Source organism: Piliocolobus tephrosceles, chromosome 5 (assembly GCF_002776525.5).
Source record: "Piliocolobus tephrosceles isolate RC106 chromosome 5, ASM277652v3, whole genome shotgun sequence".
In the NCBI taxonomy this organism is placed as follows: domain Eukaryota; kingdom Metazoa; phylum Chordata; class Mammalia; order Primates; family Cercopithecidae; genus Piliocolobus; species Piliocolobus tephrosceles.
In genome coordinates, this window is record NC_045438.1 from 126,124,740 (window position 1) to 126,137,860 (window position 13,121).

The 13,121-nt window shown below is 48.0% G+C and overlaps 1 protein-coding gene across 1 annotated transcript in view; it reads left to right on the plus strand.

Moving 5' to 3' along the window:
• The first annotated feature begins 840 nt into the window (after window positions 1–840).
• The window catches only part of PRPH2 (peripherin 2), a 25,891-nt gene continuing 13,610 nt past the window's right edge, over window positions 841–13,121 (plus strand). The window contains exon 1 of the mRNA XM_023213058.2: window positions 841–1,685. Coding sequence (XP_023068826.1) covers window positions 1,105–1,685 — 581 coding nt within the window. The 5' untranslated portion in view covers window positions 841–1,104. The remainder of the gene's footprint in view (window positions 1,686–13,121) is intronic.

The window sequence follows — 13,121 nt, forward strand, 5'->3', positions numbered from 1 at the left end:
GGGCGATCTCAGTTCACTGCAACCTCCACCTCCTGGGTTCAAGCGATCCACCTGCCTTGGCCTCCCAAAGTATTGGGAATACAGGCATGAGCCACCATGCCTGGCCACTATATATTACTTTTTAATTTTACAAGTTGCAAATGTTTTCTCACAATCCGTCACTTTCTTTCTTTCCTTCCTTCTTCTCTTTCTTTTCTTTTTTTTTTTTTTTAATTTGAGACTGGGCCTAACTCTGTCACCCAGGCTGGAGTGCAGTGGCATGATCACGGCTCACTGTAGCCTTGACCTCCCCAGGCTCAGGTGAACTTGCCACCTCAGCCTCCAGAGTAGCCGGGAGAACTACAGGTGCGTGCCACCATGCCCAACTAATTTTTTTTTTTTTTTGTGGAGACGGGGTCTTCCTATGTAGCCCAGGCTGGTCTTGAACTCCTGGGCTCAAGCAATCCACCCAAATTGGCCTCCCAAAGTGCTGGGATTATAGGCGTGAGCCACCGTGCTTGGCCCTGTCATTTCTTTTTTCAAAGAGGATAACAATTTATTTGACCTACAGAAAGTTTTAAATGTTGAAGGAGATTGGCCTGGAAATGTGCTTTTGGGGAGCAGCACTGTCTGAGCCAGACCTCCAGATATAGCCCATTCTTTTGGCCATTCTTGCCCTTTGCTCCTGATTCTCCAAGCTGCACCCAGAGCTCTCTGGTCCGGCATGTACCTGGAGGCTGCTTTTGACCATGTTTTGAGAGTGGCATGGCTTTATCTAATGGGATGAACCTGGCTAAAGAGATTAGCAAAACGTCTTGTGGATCCCACTTTTAATCTGCAGCATTCAGGCTGCCCCTTCTTGGCTGGGAAGGGCGCTGAAGAAACAACGCCCAGGACCAGGACTAGCCCCTGCTCAAGCTGAGATTCTGAGACCCCTGCCACCACTACTGCATTTGCGGGGATCCCAGGCTAGGAGGGCTCGACATGGGCAGCCCCCAGGGCAGCTCCCTACAGCTTGGGCCATCTGCACTTTTCCCAAGGCCCTAAGTCATCCGCCTCTGGGCTCGTTAAGGTTTGGGGTGGGAGCTGTGCCGTGGGAAGCAACACGGACTACACTGCGCAAGCATGGCACTACTGAAAGTCAAGTTTGACCAGAAGAAGCGGGTCAAGTTGGCCCAAGGGCTCTGGCTCATGAACTGGTTCTCTGTGTTGGCTGGTATCATCATCTTCAGCCTAGGACTGTTCCTGAAGATTGAACTCCGAAAGAGGAGCGATGTGATGAATAATTCCGAGAGCCATTTTGTGCCCAACTCATTGATAGGGATGGGGGTGCTATCCTGTGTCTTCAACTCTCTGGCTGGGAAGATCTGCTACGATGCCCTGGACCCGGCCAAGTATGCCAGATGGAAGCCCTGGCTGAAGCCATACCTGGCTATCTGTGTCCTCTTCAACATCGTCCTCTTCCTCGTGGCTCTCTGCTGCTTTCTGCTGCGGGGCTCACTGGAGAACACCCTGGGCCAAGGGCTCAAGAACGGTATGAAGTATTACCGGGACACAGACACCCCCGGCAGATGTTTCATGAAGAAGACCATCGACATGCTTCAGATCGAGTTCAAATGCTGCGGCAACAACGGTTTTCGGGACTGGTTTGAGATTCAGTGGATCAGCAATCGCTACCTGGACTTTTCCTCCAAAGAAGTCAAAGAGTGAGTGGCTTCCAGTCCTGGGGTCAGAGCTATTAATATATCGGGGACACTGAGGCTCAGGCCTCTGACCAGCCCCTCTCCCCACACCCAGTGCCTTTTCCTCTCCATTGGGTGCACACCTTATTACTGCGTATGTGAGGGTGTATCAGGTTGAACCATATGAAACTGCTAATATTCTACCTCTTTGACCCATAAAAAAATGGCAGCTTCATATGGTTCAACCTAATGTTGGCTAAGGTGGGAGGAAGGTGTCAATTTATATAAGCTGTTTGGATAGGAGCTCCTTGGGAGGAAGAGCCAGGCAGGAATGTGTGTCTGCATACTGAGGTGCTATTTGGCTATTTGTCTCATTCATTCAAAGTAGCTGGATTCAGTCCCAGAAGTTCAAATTTCCTATTTAGGGCTAGGCACGGTGGCTCACACCTGTAATCCCAGCACTTTGGCAGGCTGAAATGGGCAGATCATGAGGTCAGGAGATTGAGACCATCCTGGCTAACATGGTGAAACCCCGTCTCTACTAAAAATACACAAAAATTAGCCGGGCTTGGTGGCGGGCGCCTGTAGTCCCAGCTACTCAGGAGGCTGAGGCAGGAGAATGGTGTGAACCCGGGAGGCGGAGCTTGCAGTGAGCCGAGATCGCGCCACTGCACTCCAGCCTGGGCGACACAGTGAGAACCCGTTTCAAATAAATAAATAAATAAATAAATAAATAAATAAATAAATAAATAAATAAAAATGATAAAAAAAGTAAAACAATTTCCTACTTAGTTCCCTTGTTTTCCAACCTTTCAACCCTGAGCATCCATTCCCAAGATGTTTGTCTGGATATGTTGGAAAGAGCAAGGGAAGGGGAAGTCACAAGATCTAGGCTGAAGTTTTGACTCTGTTGTTCAAGGTCTTGTGACCTTGGGCAGGTCACTAGTCACTCTGTGCTGTGGTTTGCCTATCTGCTAAATGAAGGCACTGGAATAGAATAGGTAATTTTGGAAGTCACCTCCTAGCCCTGGCTGGCACCTGGCATGCAGCAGGTACTCATCAAATGCCTGCTGTTTTTACTTAGTAAGTCATGATAGTGCAATGTGATAAAACATTTCTAAAGTATTCTTGGCGTATGTAAAAGTAAAATGCTGCGATAGGCTGTGGGAGGTGCTGGTGAAAGAGAGACTCTCAACTTCTGTGTCAGAGGGAACAGCCTGTGTGCTGGCTCCAGTGGGCTGCTCTTCTCAACACGCCCACCAGCCTGGGGCTTGAGTGACTTTTCAGGGAAAGGGCTGCCTGCCTTGAGGCAGCCGCTCTCACTCACCTCTTCTTTCTGTCCGACTCGACCCTACCTGGCTGTGGTTAGGGGTTCAGTTATTCCTAGGGATGGTTTTTTTCTTCTGAGTAAGGCTGGTAAGTCCAAAGGGAACTTGAACTCAGGGCATTGGTAGCAGCAGCAGGACATGTCTGAAGCCCAAAACAACACTAATGACGCCCAAATGGCTAGCTTAGCTGCCCTGCAGATGGAAGGGACGTCAAAGTGAAGGTCACTTCTTGGGATTTTATTTTCTTGTGGATGGAGATTACTGCTGCAAATCCGCAGTCAGGAGAGGATTGTAAAGGACTGTGCCCTTCCTAGGTGACAGGTCTGCAGGGGCAGCACAAGATGCCACGATTTATATAAATCTCCCGAGGAGAACGTGAAGCCAGGGGCACAAGCGGAATTCCTGGGGAGTGGGAGAGGCCGGTGGTAGAACCAGCCTCTGTGAGCAGATGAGAAGGGGCTTTTCATCTTTTCCTCCATCATTTCCCTTGATTGTCTCCTGCATAGAGTCAGTTCTTGGATAGATGTATTCAAATCTCTCGGTAACTCCAAGTCCCCTTTTGTATCAGAGTGAAGGAACGATCTAGGTCACTCCACTCTCAATGGTCAATGGATTCAAAAATTTCAGGCAAATATTTAGCCGAATCAAAACTCCTTCAATGTCCCGAACCAACTTGTTGGTGGGAAATTTTCCAAACTCCATTGACTTGGGAAAAATTCTTCTATTACACGCACAAAAAATGCAGCAGTAATATTAAGAGAAACCAAAATAGGAAAACAAATTCAAGCTAGCTTCTCACCCATAACTTGATTAATGCCTTTAATTTTTCTACATTTCAGTCTAGTCTTGTTCACATTTACATAGTCATACAGTGTAATCATAGTATAAAGACAATTTAGGGCCGGCCACGGTAGCTCATGCCTGTAATCCCAGCACTTTGGGAGGCCGAGGCAGGTGGATCACCTGAGGTTGGGAGTTCAAGACCAGCCTGACCAACATGGAGAAACCCCGTCTCTACTAAAAATACAAAATTAGCCAGGCATGGTGGCTCATGCCTGTAATCCCAGCTACTCAGGAGGCTGAGGTGGGAGAATTGCTTGAACCCGGGAGGCGGAGGTTGCGATGAGCTGAGATCTCGCCATTGCACTCTAGCCTGGGCAATAACAGGGAAACTCTGTCTCAAAAAAAAAAAAAAAAAAAAAAAAAAAAACACACACACACAATTTAGTGTTCCATTTTGTAATCTGATAGTATAACATTTGCATAATGTCCAAAATGATCATGTTTAGTGGTTGCATAAGAATTTCACTGAAGCCAGGTGCAGTGACTCACACCTGTAATCCCAACACTTTAGGAGGCCGAGGTGGGTAGATCACGAGGTCAGGAGTTCGAGACCAGCCTAACCAACATAGTGAAACCCCATCTCTACTAAAAATACAGAAAATTAGCTGGGCGAGGTGGCATATACATGTAATCTCAGCTACTCGGGAGGCTGAGGCAGGAGAATCACTTGAACCAGGGAGGTGGAGGTTGCAGTGAGCCGAGATCGTGCAACTGCACTCCAGCCCGAGAGACAGTGTGAGACTCAGTCTCAAAGAAGAAGAAGAAGAAAAGAAAAAGAAGTCCACTGAATGAATGTACATGCTTAGGCAGGCATTCAAATTTTTATTTACCTCTATTATAAATAACACTTGAATGGGCATCTTTGAGCCTTTTACTTCTCTCTGTCTCTGTCTTTTATTTCCCTTAGGCTAAATTTCCAGGAAAAAAATGGACCTTTGGCTTTAACTTTCCACAAACATGGTCTTAAGACACAATTAGGGCTGGGATCAGTGGCTCACGTCTGTAATCCCAGCTCTTTGGGAGGCCAAGGTGGGAGGATCACTTGAGCTCAGGAGTTCGAGACCAGCCTGGGCAATATGATGAAACCTTGACTCTAAAAAAACAAAACAAAACAAAAAAACAAAACCAAAACATAAAAAAATTAGCCAGGAGTGGTGGCTTGCACCTCTGGTCCTAGCTACTCAGGAGGCCGAGGCAGGAGGCTCATTTGAGCCCAGGAGGCAGAGGTTGTAGTGAGCTGAGATCATGCCACTGCACTTCAGCCTAGATAACAGACTAAGACCCTATCTCAGAAAAAATAAATAAATAAATAAATAAATAATAAAGAATTAGCACACAGATTTCTTAGAACTGAAATGCTTTTCTCCTTTTCAAAACCATCCAGTGACCTCGTACCGCAGTGGGCTGCCTTCCAAGGGTACAGCCTGATAGGACCACCTTTGCCTGGAGAGGATCACATTATCATTTTCCACAGACTTTTATTTTTATTTATTTAATTAATTAATAGTTATTTTGAGGCAGGGTCTCACTCTATTGCCCAGGCTGGAGTGCAGTGGCACAATCTTGGTTCACTGCAACCATCACCTCCTGGGTTCAAGCTATTCTGGTGCCTCAGCCTCCCAAGCAGCTGAGATTATAGGTGTGTGTGGCACTACACTGGGCTATTTTTTTTTTTTTTTTTTTTTTTTGAGACAGGGTCTCACTTTTTTGAGATGGTCTCACTCTCCAGGCTTACTACAATTCCCACCTCTCAGGCTCAGCTGATTCTCCCACCGCAGTCTCCCGAGTACCTGGGACTACAGGCGCGAGCCACCACCTCTGGCTAATTTTCTGTATTTTCAGTAGAGAAGTAGAGACAGGGTTTCGCCATGTTGCCCCCAGGTTGGTCTTGAACTCCTGAGCTCAGATGATCCACCTGCCTCGACCTCCCAAAGTGCTGGGATTACAGGCGTGAGTCACCTTGCCCAGCCTCCGGCTAATTTTTCTATTTTTAGTAGAGATGGGGTTTCATCACGTTGGCCAAGCTGGTCTTAAACTTCTGGGCTCAAGTGATGCTCCTGCCTCAGCCTCCCAAAGTGCTGGGATTCCAAACGTGAGCCACCGCACCCAGTCCCACAGACTTCTACACGAATCATCACTGAACAAGGCCCACAAGGGAAGTGAGGCTCCTGGGGTTATGTTCAGAAAGCTGCTCAGAGCTGGGTTTGCCTGAGGGGCAGTGCCTGAGACCAGATCACAGCCCTTATCTAAAGCTGGTAGAAGGAATGAAAGAAGGACTGAATGAGAGACTGTGGAATGGCACCTACTCCCACCTCCAAGGAAAACTAAAACAATTTTCTGTTCACGTTTTCACGGCTTCATTTTGGAGGGTTTAGTAAGTTTACATGACAAAGCTAGCTCTCCAAAACCCATCCATGAAAAATGTAAGTTATATATATATATATTTTTGAGATCACAAGCACTGAGAAATGGTAAGCATTTACCTTCTGGATTATCTTGGCACACCCCCAGGGCTAGGATTCTGATGGCAAAGAGGTGAGGCCAGCAAAAGGGCAGGGAGAGGGAGGTTATTATCCAACAAGATCCTTCTATTTTTTTATTTGTTGCCCAGGCTGGAGTGCAGTGGTGCGATCTCAGCTCACTGCATCCTTGCCTCCCTGGTTCAACTGATTCTCCTGTCTCAGCCTCCCAAGTAGCTGGGATTATATGTGCCCGCCACCACGTCCAGCTAATTTTTTTTTTTTTGAGACGGAGTCTGGCTCTGTCGCCCAGGCTAGAGTGCAGTGGCCGGATCTCAGCTCACTGCAAGCTCCACCTCCCAGGCTTTACGCCATTCTCCTGCCTCAGCCTCCTGAGTAGCTGGGACTACAGGCGCCCGCCACCTTGCCCGGCTAGTTTTTTGTATTTTTTAGTAGAGACGGGGTTTCACCGTGTTAGCCAGGATGATCTCGATCTCCTGACCTCGTGATCCCCCCATCTCGGCCTCCCAAAGTGCTGGGATTACAGGTTTGAGCCACCGTGCCTGGCCCAGCTAAATTTTTTTGTATTTTTAGTAGAGATCGGGTTTCACCGTGTTGGCCAGGCTGGTCTCGACCTCCTAACCTCAAGTGATGCACCCTCTTTGGCCTCCCAAAGTGCTGGGATTACAGGCGTGAGCCACCGCTCCTGGCCACCAAGATCTTTTTAAAAGAAATTTTTGGCCAGGTGCAGGCTCATGCTTGTAATCCTAGCACTTTGGGAGGCTGAGGCAGGAGCATCCCTTGGGGCCAGGAGTACAAGACCAGCCTGGGCAACATAATAAGACTTCACTTCTACAAAAAAACAAACAAAAAAAGGCCTGGTGATCCTAGTTTGTAATCCTAGCACTTTGGGAGGCCGAGGCGGGTGGATCACTTGAGGTCAGGAGTTTGAGAACAGCCTGACCAACTTGGTGAAACTCTGTCTCTACTAAAAATACAAAATTAACCAGGTGCAGTGGCACATACCTGTAATCCCAGTTACTTGGGAGGCAGAGGCAGAATTGCTTGAATCTGGGAGGCGGAGACTGCAGTGAGCTGAGATGGTGCCATTCTACTCCAGCCTGGGCAACAAGAGTGAAACTCCACCTCAAAAAAAGAAAAAACACCAACCAAACAAAAACAAACAAAACAAAACAAAAAAGAGCTAGGGCACAGTGGCATGCACCTGTGGTCCCTGCTACTTGGAAGGCCGAGGTGGGAGAATCGCTTGAGCCTGGGAGGTCGAGGCTGCAGTGAGCCAAGATTGTGCCACTGCACTCCAGCCTGGGTGACAGAGTGAGACCCTGCCTTAAAAAAAATAGAAAAAATTCTTTTCTTAAAAAAAAAAAAAAAAAAAATAGAGATGAGGCCCACTCTGTTGCTCAGGCTGGTCTTGAACCCTGGTTTCAAGCGAGCATCCGACCTCAGCCTCCAGAGTACCTGGGATTATAGGCACCCACCACCATGCCAGGCAGAATTCTCCTTTTTTTTGTTTCCCCTCTCCCCATCAAATTTGGATGAGCCAACAAAGAGTTTGGGGTGAGCCTCTTTCTGCTGCTTGACCTGAGGACTGTGGGGAAGCAATCCCAGGAGAAGTGAGCTGGTCTGAGCACGGGTAGCCTGGAGAAAATGCACAGGGATCCTCCGCTGACACAGACGGGGCATGGGCAGTGTGTGGTGCCACGATTTCCAGGCATTTCTGCAGGCTCTGTCCCTGGAATAACTTTCCATTCTGTGCAGTGGGCACTTCACTAGACTGGGCTAGAGAAAGTTGAGGTCTTCACCTTCTGGCATCTTCAGTCCAGCTCCTGAGAGGAGGAGCTGGGTGCCTGCATTCTGGCCTCCCCAGTTGTGCCCCACCTTGGGACCCCCAGGAACCTGAGGATAGAATGCATAGCCTCAGTAAGCATGGAGGGGTGGGCAGGTTTTGGAGATTTCTCAGGGGAATCTTTAAGATCCAGGACTGGCTCCTGAAGGTTCCTGATCTAATGAATAAGATTAGGTAGAAACAATTCCATTTTTTAATGGGAATTTACAAGAGTTTTTTTTTGTTTTTGTTTTTTGAAATGGAGTCTCACTCTATCACCCAGGCTGTGGTGCAGTGGCATGATCTCAGCTTGCTGCAACCTCCGCCGCCTGGGTTCAAGAGACTGTTCTGCCTCAGCCTCCTGAGTAGCTGGGATTACAGACACCTGCCACCACACCTGGCTAATTTTTGTATTTTTAGTAGAGACAAGGTTTCACCATGTTGGTCAGGCTGGTCTGGAACTCCTGACCTCAAGTGATCTGCCTGACTCAGCCTCCCAAATTGCTGGGATTACAGGTGTGAGCCACAGCACCTGGCCTTACAAGAGTTTTGGCTGCTCTGTCTCAGGGGAGTAGCCCAGTGACTGCACCCCATTCCCAGCCTGCCTATGACCATGTTGCCAAGTCATTTGGGAGGGAGAAAAGACCCAAATTTATCCTGCACCCCTGGTGGTTTTTGTCTTAAACCCCTCCTGGAAGTTTTTGTCTTAATTTTTTTAGTTTTTGTTTGTTTGTTTGTTTGTTTTTTTGAGACAATATTGCCCTGTTGCTCAGGCTGCTGTGCAGTGGCACCATCTTGGCTCACTGCAACCTCTGCCTCCTGGGTACAACGGATTTACCTGCCTCAACCTCCTGAGTAACTGGGATTACAGATCATGTGCTACCACGCCCGGCTAATTTTTGTATTTTTAGTAGAGACGGGGTTTCACCATGTTGCCCAGGCTGGTCTTGAACTCCTGACCTCAAGTGATCCACCCGCCTCAGCCTCCCAAAGTGCTGGGATTACAGGAGTGAGACACTGCGCCCAGCTGGTATTATTATCTCCATTTTACATATGAGAAATCTGAGGCCCAAGAGGTTAAGGGACATGCCTAAGATCACACAATAGGAAGTGGGGGAGGCAAAAAAAAAAAAAAAACATTTTCGGCCAATTGTGGTGGCTCACACCTATAGTCCCAGCACTTTGGGAGGCTGAGGCGGATGGATCACTTGAGCCCAGGAGTTCGAGACCAGCTCGGGCAATGTGGTCAAACCCCATCCCTACAAAAAAATACAAAAATTAACTAGGTGTGGTGGTGTGTGCCTACAGTCTCAGCTACTCGGGAGGCTGAGGTGGGAGGATCACCTGAGCCCAAGCAATTGAGGCTGCAATGAGTTGAGATTGCACCACTGCACTCCCGCCTAGGCAACAGAGCGAGACCCTGTCTCAAACAAAAAGAAAAAACAGCTTTATTGAGATATAATTCACATACCAAACAATGTACCCATTAAAAGTATGCAGTTCAATGGTTTTTAGTATATTCACAGAGTTGGACAACCAACATTACAATCCATTTTAGAACATTTTCATCACTTCTAAGGGAAACCTTGCATAGTTTAGCTTTACTCCCTAGCCTCCCCTCCCCTTAGCCCTAAGTAACCACTCATTTACTTTCTGTATCTGTAGATTTCCCTGTTCTGGACATTTCATATGAGTGAGTCATATAACATTTGTCCTTTTGTGTCTGCCTTCTTTCACTTAGCATAGTGTTTTCAAAGTTCATCCACGTTGTAGCATATATCAGAACTTCATTCCTTTTTATGGTGAAATAATATTCCATTATACGGCATGCCAGATTTTAATTCTGCTCCTTTCACCCTACTCTGCTGTTTTCCAGTGATGTTAAAGTACCTCTTGTATACCTTTGGCATTAAATGAGTGTTTGTTCACTGAGTGACAGAAGCCTCAAATTATCCAGGCTGCTTGGGGTAGGGGAAGTCTTGCTTTTCTCCCTCTTCTCTCTGTCTTTCCCTGTCTTTTTTTTTTTTTTTTAATTGAGATGGAGTCTTGCTCAGTTACCCAGGCTGGAGTGCAATGGCGCGATCTCGGCTCACTGAAACCTTCGCCTCCCGGGTTCAAGTGCTTCTCCTGCCTCAGCATCCTGAGTAGCTGGGATTACAGGCACCTACCATCATGCCCAGCTAATTTTTGTAATTTTGTAGAGACGGGGTTTCTCCATGTTGGCCAGGCTGGTCTCAAACTCCTGACCTCAGGTGATCTGCCTGCCTCGGCCTCCCAGAGTGCTGAGATTACAGGTGTGAGCCACCGCTCCCGGCCTTTCCCTGTCTTTTTGTTCTCCATTTCCTCTCCCAGAAGGACAGGGAAAGGAGTGGACAGAGATGATGCAGGGTTGGAAAACATGAATGGATTAGGTTCGGATTCCAGTGCTTCTGTGCCAACATCTCAAATAATCACGAGGTGGCCCCACAGAAACTAGAAACACCATCCTGGGCTCTGCAGGGCCTGTGGTAAATGGGGTTGTCACTGGGCTTCAACCTCCCACATCTCGCTCCCCTGGCCTGGTGGTCCTGGGTGGGCCAGGAAGAGGGGGACACACTTTCTGCTACACTTGGAGGAGGCTCTCAGAGGGAGGAGCCAAATCCAGGAACGTTGTCTCCCTCACTGACTCTCTCTTTTCTGAGCAAGGGATCAGTGAAAGAGATGTATAGTTCTCTCTCTCTCTCTCTTTTTTTGAGATGGAGTTTCACTCTATTGTCCAGGCTGGAGTGCAGTGGCACCATGTTGGCTCACTGAAAGCTCCACCTCCCGGGTTCAAGCAATTCTCCTGCCTCAGCCTCCCGAGTAGCTGAAATTACAGGTGCCCAGCACCACACCTGGATAATTTTTATATTTTTAGTAAAGACAGGGTTTCACCATGTTGGCCAGGCTGGTCTCGAACTCCTGATCTCAGGTGATCCACCCGCCTGTGCAGTGGCGCAGTCTCGGCTCACTGAAAGCTCCACCTCCCGGGTTCACGCCATTCTCCTACCTCAGCCTCCCAAGTAGCTGGGATGACAGGTGCCCACCACCACGCCTGGCTAATTTTTTGTGTGTTTTTAGTAGAGACAGGGTTTCACCGTGTTAGCCAGGATGGTCTCAATCTCCTGAGCTCATGATCCGCCCGCCTCCGCCTCCCACAGTGCTGGGATTGCAGGCGTGAGCCACCACGCCCAGTCTGTTTTTCCCTTTTTTTAAGAGACCTTGGGCTCAAGTGATCCTCCCACCTCAGCTTTCAAGTAGCTGGAGTTACAGGTGTGCTGCCACCACACCTGGCTAGGTGATGGCTACATGGGAATTAATTATACTGAACTCCCTAATTTTGTAAAAGCTTGAGTTTTTTCTATAATAGAAGTTGGAAATGCAATAAAATAAGATAAAAGAGCATCAGTTGAGAACTACAGGCCTGGCGCGGTGCTCATGCCTGTAATCCCAGCACTTTGTGAGGCTGATGGGGGTGGATCACCTGAGGTCAGGAGTTCAAGACCAGCCAGGCCAACATGGTGAAACCCCGTCTCTACTAAAAATACAAAAAAAAAAAAAAAAAAAAAATTAGCTGGGCATGGGTGTCGTGGCGAGCGCCTGTAATCCCAGCTACTTTGGAGGCTGAGGCAGAAGAATCACTTGAACCTGGGAGGCAGAGGTTGCAGTGAGCCGAGATTGCACCATTGCACTCCAGCCTGGGCAACAACAGAGAAACTCTGTCTCAAACAAAAACAAAAACTAAAGACCCAAAGACAAGAAGCCATCACCTAGGAACAAATATCAACATTTTGCCTGTTTCATGTATACTACCCTCCCCCAAACACATTCTCCCCTTCTGAATATCCTAAAGCAAATCCTGGATATACTTTCCTTTTACCTGTAAATACTTTAATAGGCATCTCCAACAGACAAAGAGGCTTTATTTGTTTTTTGCCCTTTTGTTTCTGCTGAACATAAGCACAAGACCAGTCACAGTCAACAGAATTAATGGCAATATCAACCAATACCCAGTCTATGTTCAGTTTTCCCTGATAGTCTAGGAATGCTTTTTACAGTTGGTCAATTTAGGATCCAAATCAAGTCCATGCTTTGCATTTGGTTGTTTGGTTTCCTGTCTGTTTTACTAGGAAACTGGCCTCTTTTTCATGCCATGTATGTAAGAGAAACTGGGATTCTCCTGCAGAATTCCCCATAGTTTGGAATTGGGCAATTGCAGTCAAGTGGTGTTGTTTAACTTGTTCTTCTGTTCCCTGTATTTCCTCATAAACCAGTAGTCTGGGTCGAGGTGTGGTTGGATCAGGCTCAGCTGTGGCAAGAACATTTCCTACAGTGCCGCTCTGTGCATCTTACTGCAGCACATGAGGAAGGACATGAGGTCTTCAGTCAGTTTACAATACTTCTTTTAAAGGTCGCAGGATGAGCAGAGCTGTAGTGTCTTGGGGTGAGAGGTAGAGCATGAAGGAGCTCAGACATTTTGGAACCAGGAACTACCAGCCAGGAAGGCCTAGCCAGGGGTCCCCAGTCTGAGGGAGAAGCTGGCACCAAGCTTTCGCTCTTCACCATTCTTCCCAGGGAACCCACAGACTACATATAGGTACCTGCTTGCTCTTCTTAAACAATTCGTAGACATCTCAGGAAGAAGACTAGAACCTGGCTAGATGAGGTGTCTCCCCTCTCAGATGGGAACTCTTTGAAGGCAGAGCTGTGTTTCCCTTTCAAATTGGGGCTTCCTGAGGGCTGGGCTGTGTCTCCCCTTAGACCAGGGCTCCCTGAGGATGGGGCTGTGTCTCCCTCAGACTGAGGCTCCCTGAGGATGGGGCTGTGTCTCCTCTCAGACTGGGGCTCCCTGAGGATGGGACTGCGTTTCCCTCAAACTGGGGTTCCCTGAAGACAGGGCTGTGTCTCCCCTCAAACTAGGGCTCCCTGAGGACGGGGCTGCATTTCCCCCTCAGACAGGGGCTCC